This window comes from Balaenoptera musculus, chromosome 1, assembly GCF_009873245.2.
Source record: "Balaenoptera musculus isolate JJ_BM4_2016_0621 chromosome 1, mBalMus1.pri.v3, whole genome shotgun sequence".
In the NCBI taxonomy this organism is placed as follows: domain Eukaryota; kingdom Metazoa; phylum Chordata; class Mammalia; order Artiodactyla; family Balaenopteridae; genus Balaenoptera; species Balaenoptera musculus.
In genome coordinates, this window is record NC_045785.1 from 20502053 (window position 1) to 20528948 (window position 26896).

General features: G+C 42.9%; 1 protein-coding gene across 4 annotated transcripts in view; it reads left to right on the forward strand.

Moving 5' to 3' along the window:
* The window catches only part of CEP85 (centrosomal protein 85), a 33579-nt gene continuing 6683 nt past the window's right edge, over positions 1–26896 (forward strand). Inside the window, exons 1-10 of one of the 4 annotated variants that reach the window (XM_036851924.1) lie at positions 1–143; positions 6314–6389; positions 9538–9690; positions 15785–16476; positions 17299–17432; positions 17842–17959; positions 19034–19219; positions 24552–24704; positions 24926–25080; positions 26219–26333. In XM_036851924.1, the coding sequence (XP_036707819.1) occupies positions 6335–6389; positions 9538–9690; positions 15785–16476; positions 17299–17432; positions 17842–17959; positions 19034–19219; positions 24552–24704; positions 24926–25080; positions 26219–26333 (1761 nt within the window). In that variant the 5' untranslated portion in view covers positions 1–143; positions 6314–6334. Of the gene's footprint in view, positions 144–6313; positions 6390–9537; positions 9691–15267; positions 15468–15784; positions 16477–17298; positions 17433–17596; positions 17737–17841; positions 17960–19033; positions 19220–24551; positions 24705–24925; positions 25081–26218; positions 26334–26896 lie in introns of those variants that run through there. The other 3 variants (XM_036851926.1, XM_036851925.1, XM_036851927.1) reach the window with 3 other exon arrangements.

Genomic DNA, 26896 nt, shown 5'->3' on the forward strand with positions numbered 1-26896 from the left:
GTGCGCGCTCTGAGGCGCGCGGCCTGGCGGGTGTGTAACGGCCGTTAGGCGAGCTGAGGCACTGAAGCGCTGTCCGCCGCCGACCTGGTCGCAGTGGTTGGTGTCCCTGAGTGGGGGATTTCGCTGCCCGCTTTCAAGCTCACGTAAGTCCTCCTCCCTTCGGGGGCCCCCGTCGGACTGACAGACCCTGTCCCCTGCCTAGAGAGCCTTGGCGGAGCCTCAGACACTCTCGACCGGCCTCCGTGGTGGGGAGGGCCGCGGGAGAGCGAAGAGCATGCGCAGAGCGACTGAGCCGTTCGTCTTGGGTCTCTGACGCCGCGGCTTTCTGAAATAATGCCCCCCGCTCGCCTCCTTGGGTCTCAGTGGCCTCCCGCCCTCATCGCCTCGCTCTCTCCCCGTCACTCACTCCGCAGCAGTTTCGGGACCTTTGCGATGGACGGGCCCAGTGCCGGTCGCCAGGGCACGGCGGGAGGGAAGTTCTTGCCCTCCACGAGCTCGCAGCCCCGGGAGAGGAGTAGACGTCCCGCGGGTGGTTGCTCGGCCAGCACTCAGTAGTGCAGGGTGGCGAAGTACGGGAGCGCGGAACCCAAGGCGCCGACGGAGTCTGAGGGGGCGGGGAGCCCTCCCCGAGGAAGTGAAGTTTGAGCCGAGATTTGGAAAAAGATAGAGGAGGAAGGTCGGGGGACAGAGAGCCCTTGTGAAGGCGCTAGGCTGGAGTTTCTCAGCCGGCGCGATTTTGCCCCCCACGGGATACTTGACAGTGTCTGGAGACATTTTTGGTTCTCACAACTCGGGGATTGCTCCTGGCGTGTGATGGGTAGACGTCAGGGGTGCTGCTAAACAGTCTGCAGTGTACAGGAGAACCGCACATCAAAGACTTACCCGACCTCCAATGTCGTTAGCACAGAGCATGAGGCACCCTGCTATAGACAGGGAGGAGCTGGTTCTCTGGATGAACAGAAAGTGTGTTAAAGCTTATTTATGCAATAGAAGGTGTTCAGAACTTATTTCATCACATTAAACCGGGAGGATCAGAGCCCTGTTTTGTCTTTTACACCATCTACTTCCACGATATGGCACAGAGCCAGGCAAACAGGCACTCAGTAAATTTTGGTTGATGAATTGAGTACTGTGTGCTGGGAAGGAAGGAGTAGTGATACAAGGACGATTAAGAGAACCATGCCTCATTACTTGCCCCTAGGCCTTGTCTGTTTTATTATTATGCGGTGGTGTTCAGGACTTGTTCTAGGCCTAGGCCTTGTCTGTTTTATTATTATGTGGTGGTGTTCAGGACTTGTTCTTTGTAAAGGCAACACCTTGGCAAGGATTTGGCTTCTCTTTAGGTTTGGTTTAATGAATGATCAAGGCGATGAAAATAGTGTGATGGTGTGAGGTTCTTAGTGTGTCTGTGTCAGCTGTCTGTGTTTCCCTTCAAATCCTCTCCTGTCTTGATGTGGTTCTGTCAACAGCTGCCAAGTGTGTTCCACACTAAGATTATAATTCTTCAAGGGGAGAATACTTATAACAGCCAAAATCTAATTCTTGGGTAGTAACTTGGGAAATAGAGCCTGGGTGGTGACCAAGGGCAGAGTGAAGAAATGATACGAGCTGCCCCTGCTCCTAACTGCTTTAGGGCTTGCAGCTCTGGCTATGTCTGAGGCATAGAAACTCCAACTTGTGGTGCCTTAGTAACTTCCTTTATTTCTTTTTGTCACAGACAGAATGCTGACTAGACTTCTGTAGCATTAGAGCACAGTCCTGACTTTGAAACCTCTTCCTAACTGTACAATCTTCACCTTTCTAATCCTTTATTTTCTCATCCATAAAATGAGGATAATAGTAGTAACTACCTCATAGGTTTGATATGAGCATTCAGCATAACACATGATACTATAGAGTCTTTAGCACAATGCTTGATGGGTAGTAAGGACAGGCATACCTCAGAGATATTGTGGGTAGAATTCCAGACCACTGCAATAAAGCGAGACACAAATTTTTTTGGTTTCCCAGTGCATATGTAAGTTATGTTTACACTATATTGTAGTCTGTTAAGTATACAATAGCGTTATGTCTTTTAAAAATCTATATACCTTAATTAAAAAATACTTTATTGCTAACAAATGCTAACCATCGTCTGAGCCTTCAGTGATTTGTAATCGTTTTGCTGGTTTGCTAGTGGAGAATTCTGCCTCGATGCTGATGGCTGCTGACTGAACGGGGTGGTGGCCGCTGAAGGCTGGGGTGGCCGTGGCAATGTCTTCAAACAAGACAGCAGTGAAGTGTGCTGCATTGATTTGGCTTTTCTTTTCACAGACGATTTTTCTAAAACATGCAATGCTGTTTGAGAGTATTTTCCCCACAGTGGAACTTCTTTCAGCATTGGAGTCAGTCCTCTCAAACCCTACTGCTGCTTTATCAACAGAGTTAGTAATATTCTAAATCCTCTGTTGTCATTTCGACAGTCTTGACAGCATCTTCACCGGAAGTAGTTCCATCTCAAGAAACCACTTCCCTTGCTCATCCATAAGAAGCAACTCCTCATCTGTTAAAAGTTGTATCATGAGATTGCAGCATTCAGTCACATCTTCAGGCTCCACTTCTAATTTTAGTCCTCTTGCTATTTCCACCACATCTGCAGTTACAAATGTAACATCGAAGATCACAGATCACCATGACAGATGTAATAATGATGAAAAAGCTTGGAATACTGCGAGAATTACCAAAATGTGACACAGACACAAAGCGACCAAATGCTGTAGGAAAAAATGGCACCCATAGACTTGCTTAACACAGGGTTGCTGCAGATCTTCAGTTTGTAAAAAATGCAATCTGTGAAGCTCAGTAAAGTGAAGTTCAATAAAAAGATGTATGCTTGTACTTAATACATGTTAAATTTGTTGAATGCATAGTTCTGTAGTTTAAACAACTTTGAAAATGGAAACTATCAATGTTGGGTGCTTTTCTTCTGTCTGCCTCCATTCATTCTTACCTTTCTTGGCTGTGTAATTGGTTATTTGTGTTACTGCTATTTATTTATTTTAAAATTTATTTATTTATTTATTTATTTTTGGCTGTGTTAGGTCTTCGTTTCTGTGCAAGGGCTTTCTCCAGTTGCGGCGAGGGGGCCACTCTTCATCGCAGTGCGCGGGCCTCTCCCGTTGCGGAGCACAGGCTCCAGACGCGCAGGCTCAGTAGTTGTGGCTCACGGGCCTAGCCGCTCCGCGGCATGTGGTATCTTCCCGGACAGGGGCATGAACCCGTGTCCCCTGCATTGGCAGGCGGATTCCTAACCACTGTGCCACCAGGGAAGCCCTATTTATTTATTTTTAATTAATTAATTTATTTATGTGGCTGCATCGGGTATTAGTTGCGGCATGCGGGATCTTCGTTGTGGCCTGTGGGGTATTTCGTTGTGATTTGGGCTCTCTAGTTGTGGCACATGGGCTTAGTTGCCCCGCGGCATGTGGGAATCTTAGTTCCCCCACCAGGGATCAAACCCGCATCCCCTGCATTGGAAGGCGGATTGTTAACCACTGGACCTCCAGGGAAGTCCCTGTGTTAACTTCTTATACATTCATTTCTCTCACTTTTATCTCAAGAAGTCTGTCTCCTTCAATTGGTCCTAAAAATTTCCACCAGTAGGCCATCTACTTCTGAACTTAAGTAGGAAGAAGTTTAAAATTATTTATTCTGTAGTGTTTTACTCCTTGGAGTTTTTTTTTTTAAATTAAGGTATAATTCACATACCATAAAATTCAATTTTATGTGTGTGCAATTCAGAGGTTTTAGTATATTCACAAGCCATCATCACTATCTAATCTCAGAACATTTTGATCACCCTAGTAAGAAACCCCATACCATTAGCAATTGCTCCCCATTTCCCCCTCTCCCTGCCCTCCTCTTAGTCCCTGACAACCACTAATCTGCTGTCTCTATGAATATGCCAATTCTGGACATTTCATATAAATGGAATTATACAACATGTAGCCTTTGGTGTTTGTCCTCCTTCACTTACTATAATGTTTTCAGTAGCAGGTATCAGTGCTTCATTCCTTTTTGTTGCCTAATGATATTCCATTGTGTGGATGTACCACATTTTATTTATCCATCAGCTAATGGACATTTGAGTTCTTTCTATTTTTTGGCTATTATAAATAATGCTGCTATGAAGATTCATGTACAAGATTTTGTGTTGACATATGTTTTTATTTCTCTTGAATATATATCCAGGAGTGGAACTAGAGTCATAGGATAACTCCATCTTTAACTGAGAGTTCTTTTGTCATCCCATTTTCAACCCCTCTGAATTTGGAAGGGTCTCAGAATCCAATGGGCCTACCATTTTGTTATATTTTAAAGAAAGGGGGACTTCCCTGGCAGTCCAGTGGTTAAGATTCCACGCTTCCAATGCAGGGGGCATAGGTTCGATCTGTGGTGGGGAAACTAAGATCCCACATGCTGCGCAGTGCAGCCAGGCCAAAATAAAAGAAAAGATCCTTAATTTAATCACATCTGGAGGAAAAACCCTTTAGAAAAAAAAGAAAAGGATTAAAAACGTTTTGATATTGACGATTCAGTATGACTAGCAGGTAGGGCGTCCTTCTGTGTCACGAATAAAACACTGAATAATACTAGCCATAAATGGAATCTTTTTTTAACTGAACAAAGTTTCTCTTACCCAGTATGTAGAGACCTGGGATTTCAGGGGATGGTACAATTTCTGTTGTAGATGCAATGAATTAGTGAGGGTTTGTGTTGTTGTTACTAAGAGGAGACTATAGAGGTCAGTAAAGCACATCAGAGAAATAGTACCATATAGCTCCCGCCCCCCCCCGCCCCCCCCCCCCCCCCCCCCCCCCGCCCTCCAAAGTTAAATTTCACCTTTCAGAATTGTGTTCTGTTGACAGGGTTTGTCCTAAACTCTTTTGGGGCTCTTATAAATTCAGAGTTTCTAAATTCGTACTTTATCTTCTGAGGACTGTACTGTGTCACTTTTTATTAACATAAAATGTTAATATGCCAAGTATAACAAAAACATTAATTAAGCACTTAATATGTGTCAGGCACCATTGTAAGTTAATTATAAATGAATTAGAATGAATTAGGTCCTGTCTTTATCCTCATTTTTATATGAAGGAACTGAGGCACAAAGATATAAAGAAATTTGCCCAAGGTTACACAGCTAATACATTGCTCGTGTCAGGCTTCAAACCCGAACTGTCTGATCAAGAGTCAATACTCTGGGGACTTCCCTGGTGGCGCAGTGGTTAAGAATCCGCCTGCCAACGCAGGGGACACGGGCTCGAGCCCTGGTCCGGGAAGATCCCACATGCCATGGAGGAACTAAGCCTGTGTGCCACAACTACTGAGCCTGCGCTCTACAGCCCGTGAGCCACAACTACTGCAGCCCGCGAGCCACAACTACTGCAGCCCGCGTGCCTACAGCCTGTGCTCCACAACAAAGAAAAGCCACCACAATGAGAAGACTGCACAGTGCAACAAAGAGTAGCCCCCGCTCGCCACAACTAGAGAAAGCCCGCGCACGGCAATGAAGACCCAAAACAGCCAATAAATAAATAAATTTATAATAAAAACAAGTCAATACTCTGAACCACTTCTCTTACTCTGTACTGCCTCTCAATTACTATGCATTTACAAGATATTATTATTTGCTATTATTAGTTACAGTTAATTAAAGCTTTTGTTTTCATAGATAGTAATCAGACATATGCTAAATTCTCAGAACCTACCGCTAGAATAAATATAAATGTTTTAAGGAATGGGGTAATGGGAAGAAAACCTCATGTTCCCAGCTGAGTATTGAGGTTCTGCTTATGACCAAAAAATCCATCTTTGTACATCATATGACTAACTTTCAATACTGGAAGGAATCGGGGAATTCATTTTACGTTAATCATAATTGAAGCTATAATACTTCACTGTTGGTTTGGTTATTTAGTTTTTTTTCCACCTCACTCTTCCAACCTGTTCCCATGGGTGAGAAGATCCATGGCAATGTTTGTTAATTAAAAGTAACATTATTTTTAATTTTTGCAACGATTGGAGGGGTTCTAGACCTAATAGGATCAGTATTGGGAATCTCTCTTTGGTTCTAGGTTTTTTCTTCTTGCTTCAGGAGAAGTAGAGTGGACTATTGGGAGTTGCTTTTCCTTAAAAAAACATCCTCAGGAGTAAAAGATGTGGAAGAATACTTGAATACTCTGTGTGTTTTTGACAGTTTCAGCTGAATGAGAATAAGTTACAGGGAATTAAAAGGTAGTGGAGAGATCTGACTGGTTCCTTCATTCTACAGCTGGCTCAAATAACTGTGTTGATGGCCATGCAGGAGAAATACCCAAGTGAGCGGATCTCTCATGCCGCATCACCAGGTGAGTAGTCAAAGTTTTCTGGGTTAAATTCTGACCTTTCCTCTATTATTTTATAACAGAAATTTCCTTGAAAGGAAATACTGAACAAACAAGCATTCACTGAAAGGCTGGTGCTTAAAGAACAAAAATGACATGGGGCTACATTGAATAGAAAAATAGGTCTCTCTGAGAGAACAACTATTTATCTCTGGTCCTACGTAGCTTCCAACAAGACCACGTGATTGATTGGGAGAGGAGGACACATAAAGGATTGGAAAAAAATGACTTTGGAAGATAGTTCCATTTGAAATCAGAAAAACACAGCATAAATTACTGTGTTCTATGTTGTCTTTGTCGTCCTGTGGGTGGGTCAGTCATCTGTTAGCCCACAAAGATTGGAATTCTTCTTGGATGCCAACAGTCTCACTTGTGTTGTCACTAGAGACTCACGAATTTATCTCTAGAATGGATTTACAGGGTTTTGAAAGCTCAGTAGATATCCTAAGTTGATATGTTAGAAGTTTGTGTATGTATTTAATATATATATTAAAACATGTAAATATATATACATACTCAGTAGACAATATTAAGTAGATATGGTATATTCAAATAGGAAGTAGCATTTTAGAAATATAACTTTTGAATTTGGGGGGATTTATGAAGAAAGGAGTACATTTGATGGAACTAATGGTGTGTTTTCTTTAACTTGAAAAATCCCACAGTGCCTTATAGCAGACATTTGGTAGATATGTTCTGCTAGGCATACTGCCTTGCATATAATAAGCACTTCTAAAAGCATTTGTTGAATCAATTCAAGGTTCATTCAGCAAATATTCATTGAACATCGCTATGTGGCACGCACTGTCTTAGGACTGAATTATACAATTTCTTATGACACTTATGTGTATAGTGCACGTTTTTGGAATGTAGCAATTCCTAACAAAGCTCACTGCTTTTCTGATGGCTTTGTTTTCAGTCGTCTCTCATTTGATTGATAATGGTCTTAATATTTGATAAGGATGCTGCTGATATGACGTGATACCAGCTTTCAGACTTGAATTTTGAAATAATAAGTCTCTATAACTACACCAAAACATATTTTTATTTTAGCAAATATCACTTTTAGAATTGATGTATGGAGTGGGTGAACAGAAAAGTGGTAGTGGTGAAGAAGATCAGTAGTAGCAACAGGGAGTGGTTTCCAGTAGGAGGCCAGGAACATGGTAATAGAGACCCTCAATTGATTTTCACATTTCAAAAGACCTGATAAATTGTACACTGACTAGAGAGATAATGCCATATAGACTCACCAGGAGGTCAAATTTCTTTGCTTCTGGCCAGAATTATGTTAATTTAGTATAGTAACACTGGCTAATCTTATGCTGATCAGATGCTCTGATTTTTGGCTGTGTTTTCTATTAAAGATTGTTACAGGGACTTCCCTGGCAGTCCACCGGTTAAGAATCTGGGCTTCCAATGCAGGGGATGCGGGTTCGATCCCTGGTGGGGAAACTGTGATCCCGTATGTCATGCGGCACAGCCAAAAAATTAAAAAAAGAAAAAAGAAATTGTTACAGATTACTGTGTGTATATAGATTCTTTCAAATCAGGCAGTCCACTGAGACCCAAAGAATAAAAGGAGTTCTTGGGGAAAGTGAGGTTGTCTTCAGTAGAAAGCAGAAGTAAGGGTAGCAAAAAAGAGCAAATATAGAAGAAAGTAGGTTCAAAAGATGGGAGAAGCACTAAATTCAAATATCATTTGCTTCCCACTAAATCATAGAGTCTGTAGAACCGTATTTTCTGATTTCAGCTCAAACTCTGACGCTTTAAATGGATAAGTAGCTACCATTACCTGTTTGTTTGTTTACATGGATCATCAGATAAAGTTTAGAAAAATTACAGTGGTTTTTAAAAAATAATTTGAATTTAACTCTTTGCTAGTATATTAGTAAATCAAGTATTTATTGAACACTTCGTATCTACCAGCCCTCAAACAACAAGCTGATAAAGTCAAATAAATCTCATCAGTCTTGTTTCATCTTACCTGCTCAGAAACTTTAGTAGTTTCTTTGCATTGCCCCCGCCCCACAAACTCTTCAGATTAACTTATAAGACTCACCTTGATCTGGATTTACCCTAACCACAAGGGTACCCTGATGCAGTCAAGCAGTGGTTTTCAGCAGGGGACTGGATTGCCTGTTACCCTGCAGAGCATTTGGAAACATATGGGATGTTTTCAGGTTTTATAGTGATGGTGGGATGGAGTGAGAGCTGCTGCTGGCATTTAGTGGATAGGCAGGGACTAGGAATGCTTAACCATCCTGTAATATGTAGACTATACATTAAAGAATTGTCAGGCCCAGAATGCCAAAAGCACCTGTTGAGAAACCCTGTAGGAAAGAAATGTGGGTATTGGAATCAGAACAACCTGGGTTCAAATCTCAGCTCTATCCTCTGCAAAATAGGGGTTATAATACTTTTCAGTGAGTAGGTAGATGAGATCATGTTTGTAAAGTGCTGTGGCTTCTAGATTGCAAAGAATGGAGCTGCTATTAACTATTACTGTCCCAGTACCCCTGGGTTCTTGGTAGTTTTTATTTCTGTCTTTGAACATTCTCACCTCTTACGCTATTTCCATTTAAAATTAACTGGGCTTCCCTGGTGGCGCAGTAGTTAAGAATCTGCCTGCCAATGCAGGGGACACGGGTTTGAGCCTTGGTCCGGGAAGATCCCACATGCCGCAGAGCAACTAAGCCCATGCGCCACAACTGCTGAGCCTGCGCTCTAGAGGCTGCAAGCCACAACTACTGAGCCCGCCTGCTACGACTACGGAAGCCCGTGCACCTAGAGCCCATGCTCTGCAACAAGAGAAGCCACTGCAATGAGAAGCCCACGCACTGCAGTGAAGAGTAGCCCCCGCTCGCCGCAACTAGAGAAAAGCCCATGCGCAGCAACGAAGACCTAATGCAGCCATAAATAAATAAATAAATATTTTTTTTAAAAAAACCTCCCTAAAATTAACTAATTCAGAGTAGCTGAAATAGGCACAGGAGAAAGAAAGGGGTGGGGTGCCACTATTCTCTGATAGGTTTAAGTGATTTTTTAAAAAAGTTTTGTGGGGTTACATGAGCAGGTTCACACTAAAGGTGGGAAATGCCGCTTGTTTCAGGTTCCAATGTGATTCAGAGGGGCGGTTCCCTGGGGACTGAATGGCAGACCCCAGTTATCTCGGAGGCCTTTCGGAGCCGCTTCAGCCGCTGTTCAAGTATAGCCGACAGTGGGGACACAGCCATAGGCACATCATGCTCAGACATTGCGGAGGGTAAGTTTGGATTAATGATTTGCTTACCAAAATGTGTTGTCATTTTCAAATTGTATTCCACGTATATTGTCATTTCCAGAGTATTCATAAGTCAATCCATTCAGTCAAAGAGTCTTCTTGATTCTTCTTATCCTATGCTCCTCACAGCTGGTCCCTTCCTCTCAACTTCTACTGTTTGTCCTGTCTGAAACAACTTTCTAATAGGTTTCTTGGATCAGGTCTTTCCCTCTCCTGCCAGATTAATCTTTCTAAAAGCCTGATTTCATAGTTTCCCTTTCCTGCAAATCCTCAGTTGTTTCTATTACTTCGAGGATAAAGGTCAGAGTCCCCAATTCTGTGATATGGCCCTATCCCATTCAAACATATTTCTTACTGTCACCAGGTATGTTGTCTAACTATGCTACGAGGAGAACCTTTTTTTTGTTTTGTTACCTGAGCTCTTTCCTTCTTTAATCTGGGCCCCTTTGTGCTGTTCTCATCTCCTCTTGCCCCTCCCAGCTATGCTTATCTTATTTTTCATGATTTAATGACGTGTCTGAAAAAACTTTTCCAATTTCTTCCTCCCATTACTGATCTTCCTTTTTGCAATTTTATATCTTTATTTTTTTCTGCCACTTGTTTTTGCACTTAAGTATTAACTGTCAGGCTGTCCTTTACAAGAGTATTTTGTTTTTTCATTTAGATGGTGGGTTCCTAGGAGGGCAGAAAACCTAATGATAATAATTAATTACTGTTTATCAAATACTTTATGATGCATACTGTGCTAAATTTTTTCTATATTTTTTCATTAATACCTTTAAGAACTCTATGAAATATTTTATTTCCAATCTACAAATGAGAGAGCTGAATTTCAAAATGATTAAATGAGTTGATTAAAGTCACAAAACTAATTACCTTGGTACTTGGTGCATCTGATAAGATGTCACACCCACCAGGATGGCTATAATCAAAAAGATAATAACAATCGTTGGTGAGAATGTAGAAAAACTGGAACCTTTGTACATTGCTGGTGAGAATGTAAAATGTTGTAGCTGCTTTGGAAAGCAGTTTGGCAGTTCCTTAAAAGGTTAAACATGGAATTGCCGTATGACTCAGCAAATCTAGGTATATATACGCAAGAGAATCGATGAAAGCATACATCCACACAAAAACTTGTACACAAATGTTCATAGCAGCGTTATTCTTCATAGCCCCAAATTGGAAACAACCCCATGTCTATCAGTTGACAAACAGATGAGTAAAATGTAGTATATCCATATGATAGAATATTATTCAGCCATAAAAAGAAATGAAGTACCAATACCCCCCACAAACTGGATGAACTTTAAAAACATCTATGCTAAGTAAAAAAGCCAGGCGCGAAAGACCACATATTGTGTGAAATATCCATAATAGGCCAATCTGTAGGGAGACAGAAAGTAGATTTAGTGGTTGCCTAAGGCTAGGGAAGTTAGAGTAAATGCAGCATGACAGATAAAGGGTAAAAAGATTTCTTTTGGGGATGAAAATGTTCTAAAATTGATTGTAGTGATGGGTACATAATTCTGTGAATGTACTAAAAACCATTGTATATTTCAAGTGGGTAAAAATTGTACAGTATGTGAACTATATCTCAGTAAAGCATTTAAAAGAAAAATGTTTGGAAAAAATAAAAGAAGAATGAAAAGGAGAAAAACAAACACATCCACTACATCTACTACTAGTACTGACTCCTGGACACCTGGCATTTAATTTTTTTTTTTTTTTTTTGCCACACCACGTGGCATGCGGGACCTTAGTTCCCCGACCAGGGATGGAACCCACGCCCCCTGCCGTGGAAGTGGGGAGTCTTAACCGCTGGACCACCAGGGAAGTCCCTGGGATTTAATTTTAATAGTTTGACAGCTGTGTGTACATGGGCCCAGTGTCAATAAATATTGAATTAATGGAATCATAGATTTTAAGGTAGACAGAACTTTAAAAATCACTTAATCCAGTTTTTTTGCAGGTGAGTAGCAAAAATTCCCTGAGGGGTTAAGTAACTTGCCTGATGTCACACAACTAGTTATCAGATTCAGATCTCCCACCTGTAGTGTTCTTTCCATCACTTGTGTAATCTAAAGTGTTACTGTCAATGTAGTTGTGACTTGTTAAGGTTTTGTCTGCATGTGCAGTCATGGGACCTTTTTCATTCTGAGTAAATAATAGGACTTATAAAAATCAAACAATGGTCTAGATTTTTTCCCCCCGTTGAATTGACTGGCTATATCTCATTCAGTCAAATTGTTACACAGATTGTGTGTGACTCTGTGTGCTTTTTATTCCTTTGGGGAAATATATATATTAATTGCATAGTACATTCTTTTTTTTTTTTAATAAATTTATTTATTTTCATTTTTGTCTGTGTTGTGTCTTCATTGCTGTGCAGGGGCTTTCTCTAGAGAGAGGGGGCTACTCTTCACTGCGGTGTGTGGGCTTCTCATTGCAGTGGCTTCTCTTGTTGCGGAGCACGGGCTCTAGGCGCACGGGCTTCAGTAGTTGTGGCACGCTGGCTCAGTAGTTGTGGCTCGTGGGCTCTAGAGCGCAGGCTCAGTAGTTGTGGCACATGGGCTTAGTTGCTCTGCGGCATGTGGGATCTTCCCGGACCAGGGCTTGAACCTGTGTCCCCTCCATTAGCAGGCGGATTCTTAACCACTGCGCCACCAGGGAAGCCCATCTTTTTTTTTTGGCCGTGTGACACGGCTTGCAGGATCTTAGTTCCCCAACCAGGGATTGAACCCGGACTCCTGGCAGTGAAAGCGCCCGGTCCTAACCACTGGACCGCCAGGGAATTCCTGGTAGTGTGTTCTTTTTAAATTGTAGTAGCCTTGACGTAGTGGCCAAAGCTATCGGTCTAGAAGTTTCTCTTAAAAGAATCTAAGGTGTCTTTTCTGCCATGTTTGATATATACCGTGATCTTTATCTTAATCTTATTTCTTGCTCACTTTGTTCATGAATGTAGCTTGGTTTATTTGGAGTGCAGTTGACAAGAACACTTACGACTGGTATAAAATATAGTTCATTGGGGTTTTTTTTCTTTTTTTAAAAAATTTTTTTATATTGGAATATAGTTGATTTACAGTGCTGTGTTAGTTTTAGGTGTACAGCAAAGTGATTCAGTTATACATATATCTATCTATTCTTTTTCAAATTCTTTCCCATTTAGGTTATTACAGAATATTGAGTAGAGTTCCCTGTGCTATATAGTAGGTTCTTATTGATTATCTATTTTATATATAGTAGTGTGTATATGTTAATGCCAAACTCCTAATTTATCCCTCCCCCGTCACACCTTTCCCCTTTGGTAACCATAAGTTTGTTTTCTAAGTCTGTGAGTCTTGTTTTCTGTTTCGTAAATAAGTTCACTTGTGACATTTTTTTAGATTCCACATATAAGTGATATCACGTGACATTTGTCTTTCTCTGTCTGACTTACTTCGCTTAGTATTATAATCTCTAGGTCCATCCATGTTGCCACAAATGGCATTATTGCATTCTTTTTTATGGGTGAGTAATATTCCATTGTGTATATGTACCACATCTTCTTTATCCATTCATTTGTCAATGGACATTTAGGCTTTTTTTTTTTCTGGCTGCACTGTGCAGCTTGTGGGATCTTAGTTCCCTGACCAGGGATTGAACCCAGGCCACGGTAGTGAAAGCGCAAAGTCCTAGCCACTGGACCACCAGGGAATTCCCTATTTAGGCTTTTGATTCTGCCCTTCTCTAAGGTGTTTTACCTTGAAGATTCTCAAGGGACAGGATAGAGGTGGGTACTGGAGAGCTCAGAAGGCTTTCAGTTTTTTGATAAAGACTGAAATTGTTACTGGCTTAATTCAGACTACCATACTTCATAAACCAGTAAGTGATGTAGGCAGAAGTGATCAAAATTTAGCAATAGCTAAGTCTACCCCTTACCAAGAAAGGGGGGTTGCTAGAAAGAACAAATTGCTTTTGGGGGGGATGGAGGTTGAGGGGCAGGGAATGTGTTTGAGGAAAGGAGAGATTTAGAAATATATCCTTGAAGTGGCAAAAACCCAGTGATTTGGGGAATTGTAAACTTCTCATAAAAATCACATATCCCATACACTAAATTTGGAAAGCCTTTGAAAATTGTAGAAGATAGTGGCCCTTTTGAAAATGTGTTGCTATTTCGTTTCAGAATGCTCTAAAACACAAACCAGACTTAAAGTGTGATGTAACTTGACATTTTATAGCACTTTCTGAGGATTACACAGTTGCCTTAATATAAATAGATAAACCCAATAGATAAGTGACAAATGCTGACAAAGACCTCACTTCATCATCTGTAGGTGGACCACACTCACCAGAAAATTAGAAAAACCATATTCTCTTGGGCAGTTGGTACCTTTCTTCTTGCCTTTGGTTTTGCCATTACTGCTTTAGGCATTATGGGCTCAAAACTGAATTTGGTGAGTCTTGAGAGAGAGTGGTGCTGTGGATGGAGAATGGAAGGAGGTGTTGCTGAGTTCAGCATAGTAGCAGCCCTCATAACCACAGTCTTACTGTCCTCTGTTCCATAATTATATTTGGGAGTGGGGACCCTTGGTGAGAGTGGATATTATGGTGCCATTATGGAAGATTTCAAGTAGAGAGCTTACTAGTCTTAGAAGTCTTCATCACCACCAGTCTACCTTAACCCTGTTGACTAGTTCTGTATTTAAGTTTTGGGACATCAAAAACTGTGTCCTTTGACTCTGAAATGCCCTTTCTTGGTCCTGAGAAGCTGATGCATGTCATCAAAAATTACTGGTTGTTTTGCTTCTTGTTTGTTTTTAGTATGGCATTTTATATATCCCACGATCATCTGAGTAGAGGAAATTAGACCCTGTGCATATATTATAAGGGATAATTTGGCTTGCCTGTGTTTTTAAAGAGCTGCTTACAAACCCATATGAGAAGATGATAGTTGATCTATACTCATATAATTCTGGAAAAGGTTAGTATCTGTCCTCATTAGCTGAGCATGTTCTGTGTTGGTTGATGGAAAATGAAAAGAAACAAATTGGAGGTCTACTCTTCTCTGTGGTAGACATGCTTAGTTTGGAAAAGAATACTAGACATAGTTGAAAAAGGAAGACGTTTATATTCCTTGTCCCCCTCACTCAGTTTTCTGCCTGCTGAAGGTAACAGCTGTGTTTCCTCATATTCCTGTATTGTTCTTCACTTGCAGCCCACTGTCCCGCGTTAGTTCTGTGACCTCGTAGTCCTCTTCAGAGTAGCACTTGAAAGTTGGAAATATGTAGAAATACGAACCTTCTACAGCAGGGCCAGTCAGCGAGTTGTCTCCCAAGACTAGGCAGGAGCTAAAGGAAACATAAATCCAGTCTGAAGGAAAGTGAAAAATAACAGTTGTATACAAACAAAGGGGTAAATAAAAGGCAAAATATAAAATAGAGGATTTCACTGTTTACCACTTGAGAGTGCTCACTGTGCTAGAATGAAACCTGAGAGTTACTAAGAATAACTTCACATATCCTGGCAGTCAGGTCTGGTGTGTGGGAGAGAGAACAGAATCCTGATTCAGATGCTGTGCTCCCTGCCCTAGATACAAAGCAGCACTATCCAGTTCTCCTTATTTTTCGGATAGTTTAGATTCATTGCTCACCTTCACAGGGGAGCTTTTGGAGATCACAGAGGATTCTGGCAGCCCTTGGAAAAGACATTTTTATTAGATTGGATTATAGCTTAGAGTTGCCCAGCCCTTAGAAGAGTAGGATCTAATCCATTTCCCTTAAGTAAGTGATTTTTTTTTTTTTTAAGTTCAGTTTTCAGCTTTGTTGACTGGCAGGATTTTTTATTCAAATACAAAGGACAGAGTATAAGCTAAAAGTGAAGCCAGTGTTGCCTTTTGTTGGTTTGCCTTGTGAATGGCATTTGAGATCCTAGAACACACATCTCCTGTTTAGGCTGCTGTGTTTTTTGCCTGATACTTGTGATGACAGTACGCTTTCTGCCTGGTCTTAGGACGGGCAGAGAATGTCTGGCATAGCAGCCAAAGTCAAGAAAGCTTGCTGCCTCAATTTTGACTTATGGAAGACTGTTCTCTCCGCAGATTTTTGCAGCTCAAGTAGCAGTCCTTCTTTCCAGCCCATCAAAAGCCACGTAACCATTCCAACAGCCCATGTGATGCCTTCTACTTTGGGGACCTATCCTGCCAAGGCAAATTCTCCTGCCGGACCCTCTTCTTCCAAACTTCCTTTGTCAGGGTTGACTGAAAGTGTGGGGATGACAAGAAATGGAGACCTCGGTGCAATGAAACGTTCTCCCGGCCTGTCTAGAGATTTCATGTATCTTTGTGGTGCTGCTGGAGAGAATGGAGTTGAGCAGTCCTGGTTTCCAGCAGTGGGCCATGAAAGAGAAGAAGAGGCGAGGAAGTTTGATATTCCCAATATGGAGTCTACCCTCAATCAGTCGGCAATGATGGAGACACTTTATTCAGATCCCCACTACCGAGTCTTCTTCCACAACCCAAGAACCGACACAAACAAGGAGTTATACAAAGTGTTGCCTGAGACCAAGAAGGCACCAGGCAGTGGGGCGGTATGTGAGCGGAATGGACCACACCCTAGTGGCAGCGGGGTTCTTCCTTTGGGACTCCAGCCTGCCCCTGGGCTCTCCAAGCCTCTACCTTCTCAGGTGTGGCAACTGAATCCTGACCCTTGGCATCCCCGCGAGCGATCTTGTGAGCTCAGCACTTGTCAGCAGCAGCTGGATTTGATCCGTTTACAGATGGAGCAAATGCAGGTAGAGACCCTTCTTTCTTTGGATTTTGCAGTTTCTGTGCTGATCTTAGAACTGTATAGGTTTTGTCCTATAAGTTTTGACTCCAAAGACAGCATTTGTAAAAAGGAGGAAAGATGTTTGTAGATAGGAAATGAAGTCTTGTGAATGTCATCAAATCTGTTGGTGGTCTAATTGAACACCAGATAGTTTCTCCAAAGCAGAGGGTTATAAAGGGAAACCCAGAGTCAGGACACCAACACTGACTGTGTGTGTATGTATTTATGTACCAGTCACTAGGCTAGGTACTTTAACATACAGAATCTTACTTAATCCTTATAGCACTCTGATGAGGTAAATGTAGAAATTTACCAGGTTCTTAGAATAAGTAATCTGTCCAGGGTCACAGAGCTGGTGAGTGGCAGAGTTCTAGGGTTCAAAAACTATCTTTGGATCCCAGGTTCTTTCCACTATAACACGTTTGGGTTTAAAAAAAAAAAAGTCCGTGTGCTGCTTAAGAATGGGAAGAAAGGAAGCAGGACACATTCTCCTTTCCTGGTTGGTGAGGACATCTTAGCTCCTGGTTAGCTTCTGTTGCCAGATAATGAAAGACAACTGACCTTTTCTTAGAAACTGGAGCCTTTCTGAGCAGGGAGTGTCCAGTTGGCAGAAGTCTCCCTAGCAGGTTCTTTCCAGTCATACATCAGAGCTAAAATTATTTCATAAACAGTGGGCCTTCTCAGACTGAGCCAAAGTAAGCCTTGACTGCAGACCCAGCTGTAGCTCAGGTGTTTTCAGGTGCCTATAGGTCAAGATTAAGCCGCTCTGGGCCTGCTTGTCTTTCAGCTTCAGAATGGAGCCATCTGCCACCATCCTGCTGCTTTTTCTCCTTCATTGCCCACATTAGACCCAGCACAGTGGATCAGCATCTTGAACAGTAATGAAAACCTTCTGAAGGAAAAGGAGCTCCTTATTGACAAGTAAGGGGGCAAGGGGTGTCATAGGGCTAGCCTCTGCTGTCCCAGCCCCCACTAAGGAGGTCTTCCCAAGGGCAGCACATCCTCCTCTGTTTAGGACCCTGCCTTGCCTCATGGTAGAGCTAGGTCAGTAAGCAGCCTAGTCCAGTATGTGAGTAATGTGATAGGCCAGTTGCATATCTCTGCAGTGGCTGTGGGGAGTGCCTAAAGGAGGCAGCTGGCTCTTCGCAGCTGATGTTTCATTTCCTCTGTCAGTTTTCTCATTTGCTCTTCCTCCTCCAGGAAACAGCACTGACCAGAATCCAAGGTCCTTGCTTACAAAGTGTGGTTTGTACCTAAGGAAAGTGGGGGCTCATATTGCAAGTGGATTTGTGTCAGGACCCTGGACCTCATTCTATTCTGGCTTTTGCAGGCAGAGGAAACATATCTCTCAGCTGGAGCAGAAAGTGCGAGAGAGCGAACTACAAGTCCACGGTGCTCTTTTGGGCCGCCCTGCCCCCTTTGGGGATGTCTGCTTGCTGAGGCTGCAGGTAAGCCTTGGCAGCCAGGATGGCATTCTGCTTGTCATAACTCAGTATCTTCCCTGTGCTTGGCACTGTTAGGCGTCCAGGAGATAGAAAATGGACCAAGTGATATAAGGTGTCCCTGCCCTCAAAAAGTAAACATCTTAATTATAAAGTATCTTCTGTTCTGCCCTTGTGGGGGCAGAAAAGGCTTGAGGGTAGATCAGGTGGAAGTCCAGGTGCCTTGGTATCAGGACATACTTGGGAGAAAAGGAAGGCAGAGCAAGGTACGTAGTAAGACCCTAGAACTGAGTGATGCTTTGAGAAGTCTTAATATACCAGCCCTGGCCAAATGGAGGAGGAAGCAGAGGTAATACAGGATTTAGAGCCATTCCCACTTTTATTCTTCCATGTCTAGGAGCGACTGAAGGAAACCACACTCTCATTTAGGTCAGTAGCTCTAAAAGAAGTTGGCCAAGCTTCTTCTGTAATTGGGGCTTTTGAGTGATGTCTGTTAGACAGATTATAGTACTGCACTGGCTTTGCCACCTAGTGGGCCTGTTAAGGTAGTGTTCCATCTTGTAGAATCAGAATGTTAGTGTAAGAAGGGCCGTTAGATAAAATCTAGTTCGGTCCTCTAATTTACTGATGAGAAAATTGAGGCCCAAGGAGGAAGAATTTGCCTGAAGTCATGTAGAGAATGAGTGGAGGAGAACCAGGCCTTGAGCCCAGGTCTTCTGATACAGTGTCCTGTATTCCTTTGTTATACTACAACTCATCAAGTATTGCTTTAAGCCAGTGGTTCTGAAATATGAGTATGCATCTGAATCACCTGGAGGGCTTGTTAAAACACAGATTATTGAGACCCATCCCCAGAGTTTCTGATTCAGTGGGCCTGGGAGTTGGGCTTAAGAATTTGCATTCCTAACAAATTCCCAGGTGATGCTGAAACTGTTAGTCCTAGGACCACACTTTGAGAAGCACTGCTTAAAGAAATTCTTAGAGAAAACTGATATTTGACCACAAAGTATACTAGGTATAAGTAATGTGTATGGGACTGTCAGGGTAAGGAACAGTTATATATTGAGAATCTTTCTGCAGGAATTGCAGCGAGAGAACACTTTCTTACGTGCACAGTTTGCACAGAAGACAGATGCCTTGAGCAAAGAAAAGATGGAGCTTGAAAAGAAACTCTCTGCTTCAGAAGTTGAAGTCCAGCTCATCAGAGAGTCACTCAAAGTGGCACTGCAGAAGCATTCAGAGGAGGGGAAGAAACAGGAAGAAAGGGTGAGCTAAGGAGCTGATAGCTTTCTAATTCACAAAGGAGTTGGCAGTCAGCCCTCTCCTGCCAGACCCTAAGCTGTTTCTGACCCCTATTCTTGGAACCTGGAGGAGCCAATTGGGTGAAACCCCCTACATTGACTTCTTATGCAGGATTGGTGTGTTAGAAATGGAACCCCTCCTTTCTGCTTCATCTGCACAAAACTACCACAGACAGGGAAAGCCGTATAATCCCTCACTGTCCCAGGTTGTGATGGGCTACCAGCTGGCCTGGGTGGAAAATCAGCCTGGGCAGTCATACGAGATTGTACTGTGGCAAGATGTACCTGTGGTACATCATTCAGCCTGTTTTCTCCTCACTCTACCTAAAAAGTAGGTGAAGAATCCCATATATGCAGATATTTTGGGAGTTTTAACATTTTTGCCAGTGCTCTTAGAATTGCCTTAGGGTGAGATTGGTTATCATAGAAGGAGCTAAATCTTTTGGTTCTGTTCACAGGTTGCACTAATGCAGACATTCTTGAGGGACCAGTTTAATAATGTTTAGTTCTGGACCACTTGCATTGAAGTCAGCTAAAGCAGTGTTTCTTAAACTTTAATGTGCTTAAGAATCATTTGGAGATCATGATAAAAATACAGATACAGATTCAGTAGTTGTGGGAGGGAAGGGGGCCCTGAGATCCTGCATTTCTAATAAGCTCTCAGGTGATGTTGGTGCCATTGGTACAGCATAGACTTAGAGGCTTGTTAAAAAAGAAACTTTTAATCAAAATAATACATGTATCTAAGTTAAATAACCAACATGTTATCAAATATCAACATATTTATAGTAAAAATTAGTGGTTCTGTGCCCAGCCCCACTCCACAGAATTATCTGTCCTCAACTCTTTTCTTTCTCCTGATATATACCTCTATATTTCTGAATAGTATTCTTTTATTGCATTTTTTGCTGTTTCTGTTTCATGAATGCAATATCTTTTCTCTGATGATATTGATTATACCTTTTGAGATATCTTCATCTGCTCATAGTGTTGTTTCTTGTTTCCTTCAGGTCTTTTTATTTTGTTTTGGTGTCTTTCATGTTAGAGGCTTGGTGATCCTTGAATGAAAGAGTGCTCATATTTAAGAATGTAGTATTTTAGGGACTTCTCTGGCGGTCCAGTGCTTAATACTCCACGCTTCCACTACAGGGGGCACAGGTTCGATCCCTGGTTGGGGAACTAAGATCTCACATGCCGTGCGCTGCAGCCGGAAAAAAACAAACAACAAAAACGTATCAGTAGTATTTTAAAGCTGCGTGGAAGCTCTGGGTTCATGGTAGTTGCCTGGTGGGCTTCCCTGTGGGATGATCAGACTTAGTCTGCCCTTTTCACTTGGGAACCCTCAAATATCAGTATCTGAATGTCTCATCTCACTATCTCTAAGAAAGAATCTTCAGCCTGCTGCCTGGTGGGGAGACTGGGGACAGGAATGATTTTGGCCTTTGGGTTCTCAACACTGAGAAGGAGATTAGGTTTAAAGTCCCACAGTTCTATACATAGATTTTTACTTATACTTATTTTCAACACAGTGCTTCACACTCTCTCTCTCTCTGCCGTGACTGATATCCCTGAGCTTGACTCTCAGTTGCTTTCTCTGGAGAATAAATCTTCAGTCTCCTTTTGGGGAAACCTAGGGTGAGAATGGTATCTGGCTAACCTGAACATAGACTTCTAGTGAATCCCCCTATTTTTCAGGTCTATGGCTGATACATACCTCCCTCAGGTATCTGGTGCTTCAAGTACAGGGGTTCTTGAGGGTTGTGAAGGGCACATTGTTTTCCAAGTTGTCTGTAACTCCTACTGCAGATTATAACTCCTCTGCTCCAAGTCATTTATCCCCCCATTCACTTTTTTTTTTTTTTTAAGATTTTTTTTTTTGATGTGGACCATTTTAAAATTCTTTATTGAATTTGTTACGGTGTTGCTTCTGTTTTTTTTGTTTTTTTTTTTTTTTAAAGAGTTTTCCTTTTTATTTATTTTTTTATTTTTTTATTTTTTTTTTTATAGCTACTTTATTATTTTTGGCTGTGTTGGGTCTTCGGTTCGTGCGAGGGCTTTCTCTAGTTGCGGCAAGCGGGGGCCACTCTTCATCGCGGTGCGGGGACCGCTCTTCATCGCGGTGCGCGGGCCTCTCACCATCGCGGCCCCTCCCGTTGCGGGGCACAGGCTCCAGACGCGCAGGCTCAGTAGTTGTGGCTCACGGGCCCAGCCGCTCCGTGGCATGTGGGATCTTCCCAGACCAGGGCTCGAACCCGTGTCCCCTGCACCAGCAGGCAGACTCTCAACCACTGCGCCACCAGGGAAGCCCGCTTCTGTTTTTTATGTTTTGGTTTTTTGGCCACGAGGCATGTGGGATCGTAGCTCCCTGACCAGACCAGGGATCGAACTCGCACCCCCTGCATTGGAAGGTGAAGTCTTAACCACTGGACTGCCAGGGAAGCCCTCCCCCATTCACTTTTTTTTTTTTTTTTAAAGAAATATTTATTTAGAAAACATCATTGGTCATGATACACTTTTGGTGATTTGGTGTGGTCATGATATACACTTTTTTTTTTTTTTTAAGATTTATCGATTGATTGAGTGATTGCTATGTTGGGTCTTCGTTTCTGTGCTAGGGCTTTCTCTAGTTGCGGCAAGTGGGGGCCACTCTTCATCGCGGTGCGTGGGCCTCTTACTGTCACGGCCTCTCTTGTTGCGGAGCACAGGCTCCAGACGCGCAGGCTCAGTAGCTGTGACTCACGGGCCCAGCTGCTCCGTGGCATGTGGGATCCTCCCAGACCAGGGCCCGAACCTGTGTCCCCTGCATTGGCAGGCGGACTCTCAACCACTGCGCCACCAGGGAAGCCCCCCATTCACTTTTATCTTCTGAAAACATGTTGAAATATCTTGTGTACTTTTGTCTCCTCTGTTGACTTTTAAAAATCAGTACTTTATTTTCCTCCTGTTGTTTTAGAGATGCTTTGGAAGAGAGAAAAGATAAACATCTCTGGCCAGTCTACCATTTTTTTAATTCACAGTTGGTTATCAGCATTTTTAATAAGCTTCCCAGGTGATTCTGATGCATAATTAAAATGTGAGAATCTGGAGAATCACATGGAGCTTAAAGATTGTACCTGGGGTAAAGGTTTTGACTGATTTTCAGGGATCCCTCTTAGTACTGTGTTATGTTTGGATTAAATTAGGCCTGTGCCTCTTTGGCATCAGTAGATCTGCCTTACGTTTTCTCTGCTTTCTCTTACTTCCTCCAGCTTCCTTTTTCATAAGGCAAAGAAAAAGCCTTAATAGTGAAGAAAAAGTTTCCATTCAACAAATCTTTGGGCTTCCCTGGTGGCGAAGTGGTTGAGAATCTGCCTGCCAATGCAGGGTTCGAGCCCTGGTCTGGGAAGATCCCACATGTCGCGGAGCAACTGGGCCCGTGAGCCACAATGACTGAGCCTGCGCGTCTGGAGCCTGTGCTCCGCAACAAGAGAGGCCGCGACAGTGAGAGGCCTGCGCACCGCGATGAAGAGTGGCCCCTGCTTGCCGCAGCTAGAGAAAGCCCTTGCACAGAAACGAAGACCCAACACAGCCAAAAATAAAAATAATAAATAAATTTAAAAACAAAAACAAAAACAAAAAAAACAAATCTGTTTTTTTTTAATTTATTTGTTTTATTTATTAATTTTTGGCTGCATTGGTTCTTCGTTGCTGCGTGTGGGCTTTCTCTAGTTGCGCTGGGGGAGGGCTACTCTTCGTTGCGGTACACGGGCTTCTCATTGCAGTGGCTTCTTTTGTTGCAGAGCACGGGCTCTAGGCGCGTGGGCTTCAGTAGTTGTGGCACATGGGCTTAGCAGTTGTGGCTCGCAGGCTCTGGAGCACAGGCTCAGTAGTTGTGGCGCATGGGCTTAGTTGCTCTGCAGCATGTGAGATCTTCCCAGACCAGGGCTCGAACCCGTGTCCCCTGCATTGGCAGGCGGATTCTTAACCACTGCGCCACCAGGGAATCCCCATTCAACAAATCTTAATTAATTGCCTGCTCAGTGCCAAGCATTGTGCTGTGTGTTGGGGATATGATAATAAGCAAAATGGACACAGCCCCTCCTCTCAAGGAGTTTAGAGTCTCATTAGCCTTTCCAGATGATTGCTTAGCTTTATATCATATGTGGTGCTTAGGGAAGAATGCATTATCTATCTCACCAGAACAGACCAGACTGGCTGTATGTTTACTGTATGTACAGTTATATTTACTTTTGCAATTCAGTTCTGATGCAGACCACTTAAGAGTTAGCATCAGATTCCACAGGTTTAAGGGCATGGTCCCCCAAAAGACTATGCTTATTTGTTACTTCCGATGCCAGCTGCAAGTTTTGGGTTCCCTAGACTGCCTATATATTTCTGACCAACTGGCTATAAATCCAGGGGTTCCCATGACCCCTTCAGGTTCAGTAATTCACCAGAACAACTCAGAACTCAGGATTACTTAGGATTACAGTTTTATTATAAAAATACAAATCAGGACAAGCTAAATAAAGAGACAAATAGGTTGAGGTCTGGGAAAGTCCTCAAAGCAGGGCTTCCATACCTTTACCCCCTTGGAATCAGAGCCTGTCATCCTCCTAGCACATCCATGTGTTCACCAACCAGGAAGCTCCACTGAGTTTCGGTGTCCAGAATTTTTAATTGGGGTTTTATTATGTAGGCATGATTGAACTCAATCTCCTGTCTTTGTCCCCTCTTCACAGGGAGTTGGGCTCAACTCCATTGGTCTTTATAGTGACCAGTCTACATTCTGGGTCATCTCATTAGCATAAATGCATTTATGGTGGGCTCTGGTCCACTAAGAAAAACAAAGATACTCCTGTTCTATTATTTGGGATATTCTAAGAGTTTAGAAGTTACCTCCCAGAAAGCTGGACAAAGACCAGACAAATTTTTTTTTGGCTGCACTGTGCAGCATGCGGAATTTCCTCAACCAGGGATCCAGGGATTTAACCCCAAGCCCCCTGCAGTGGAAGTGCGGAGTCTTAACCACTGGCCTACCAGGGAAGTCCCAAATTCCTTATTATACAGTAGAGCTACCAATTTTTGAAAACTGCCAAAGGAGCCCCCCTTCCTTGCCCTTGATTAGAAAGTTCTTGTGTGTTACCTCTGCATTTTATGCCCTAATCTCAAATGGCAAAATTTTATCAGCTTCCTGCATTCATTGTAGTGGAAAACATTTATAGCCCTAAGGGCAAAGACATCACTTCAAAAAAAGTTGGTGTTCAGGGTTGTAGAGGAGTCAGTGGAGACAGATTCTCGACATTTCTTCCCAATAGGTCAAGGGTCGTGATAAACATATCAATAATTTGAAAAAGAAATGTCAGAAGGAATCTGAGCAGAACCGGGAGAAGCAGCAGCGTATTGAGACCTTGGAACGCTACCTGGCTGACCTGCCCACCTTGGAAGACCATCAGAAGCAGAGCCAGCAGGTAGCAGCAATGTCTGGGCATACCTGGGGCAAGAAGGGAGTGGCCAAGCAGGGGGGCTTTCTCAGCCTCTGCTGCATGCAGTTACCTTGTGGCTTCCTGAAAGGAGAATCCCAAAGGAGTCATGTCCACACTCATATCACAAGTGAACTGCAAATTTTTTGAGATACCCAGACAGAGTCTTCCTTGGCCTGTTGACCTAAGCATGGAATCCTGTCTTTCAGCTTAAGGATTCTGAGTTGAAGAGCACAGAGCTGCAGGAGAGAGTGACTGCGCTGGAGAGTTTGCTGGAGGAGACCCAGGCAGCCTGCAGAGAGAAGGAGGTTCAACTGGAAAGCCTGAGACAGAGGGAAGCAGAATTCTCCTCCACTAGACATAGGTAAATACCCCTGTGGGGTTGAGGAAAGGAGTGGAGAGCTATGTTCTGGTCCTGGCTACCCCACTCACTACTTGTGTGACTTTGGGCAAATCACTTCACTTCTCTGAGCTTCATTTTCTTTGGATTGTAAGTAATAGGAAAGCTGTTTATGGACAAAGACTATGTCTTTGAGATGGAATGTGGGGGGTATAGTGGTGCAGTGGGGTGGGATTTGTCACTGTATCCTTTGGAAGGCTCCAACTCAGTACCTGGCATAATAATACTAGATAATAATCCTTGAATATGTACGTGTTGAATGAACGGGAGCACTTTATAAACTGGAAAATGAGTATCTCTATATTTGCAAAAGTAGATCCTGGTGCTGAGGACTGGGGGTTATCCACATTTTGAATCTTGCAAGGTAAAGCTTACCAGGAGCATCTGTTTCTTCTCCTCAGCCCTAGGGATTGCTCTCGATTGCCACAGCAGGTTCTGAGAACAAAACAAGATGCCATAATGTACTCTCACAGTGTCTTGGGAGCCTCCTCCATGTTAATAGCAGTTTCTGAAAATGTGGTGGCTGTGTTTCAACAGCCTCTTGGACCAAATCCAGCTGCTAATGGGATGGATTGGATTTCTCATCCCATATTCAACCACAGTGACCCTGTTGTTTATTTCAGCAGATGGGCCATGATGAAAGTGATTGTGGGGATCCATGGGAGGAGACCATTGGTTGGAGTCAGAAGCAAGGTTAGGGGACGTAGCTGGGTCTGCCCCAGACTGTATGTGCAAAGAAAAAAGATTTTTTTGGTATTTTCTAAAATTTCTGCATTATATACATGTGACTTTTATAATTTAAATACATGTGATGAATGTTTACTTTTAAATATCAAAACAAAGAATAAAAAAACCTTGGGCAGGTAGAGAATTGGTAGCACATTGTATAGATGCTGACCTCTAGGGAATGGAACTAGCATAGACTGAGCAAGCAGCTTCTGTGTGGCACTCCCTACGTTATACAGACCTAAGACATTATCCCCACCTATGGCTTGGAAGGGCGTAAGTGTCTTGCCCCAAAACATACAGTAAGTAGCGGAATCAGGAATCAAAGCCACATCCCTCTAACTTCAGAGTTCTTTAAGAGGCCACTGTTTTTCAGCCTGCAAGATAAGCAGTGTGTGGAGGCGGCCAGTGGAGAAGATACAGCTCGACGGGGAGAAGGTCCCCAAGTGGACGTGGAGTCCTGGCAGAAGGAATGTGATTCCCTTCGAAAGGTGACTGAGGGTGTCCAGGCTGTAACGGGGTAGGCTTAGAGGAAAGAAAAGATTGGGTATTGGTAGGGAACCATGAATTTCTGACCCTGAGCCCCCTAGGATCTGCTGCCTAGAGTTTTTCTCTCTCTTCTGAGAAGTCATCCCTGCGTAATAAATTTGCATTTTAGATATTCATCCTTATGACTGGCAAGCAAAGTTAGGGAAGAACATGCCTCTGAACATCCAAATTTATATGCTCCAAAATGGTGCGCTGAAGCTTGGTGCACTTCATTCATGGCTCAGGCCCTATTCAGAACCTCTTGCATTGGGCAAAGTTCTACTCAGTGAGGGGGCTCTAATTCAGCAGAAAAGAAGGAGCTCAGGGCCTAGCAGTGAGACTGGTTGAAGGTCAGCAAAAAGGAAGACCCAGAAATGGTTCAGAGAGTACCTGAGGTCTCAAAGGACAGGAAACTAGGCCTGTTTAGGTTCTCTCCTCGAACAGTCAGTGTGACCAAAGCTATAAGTAATGATAACTGTCACAGCCCTGGATAGGGCAAGCTTCATTAAACTGAATTTTCAGTCAT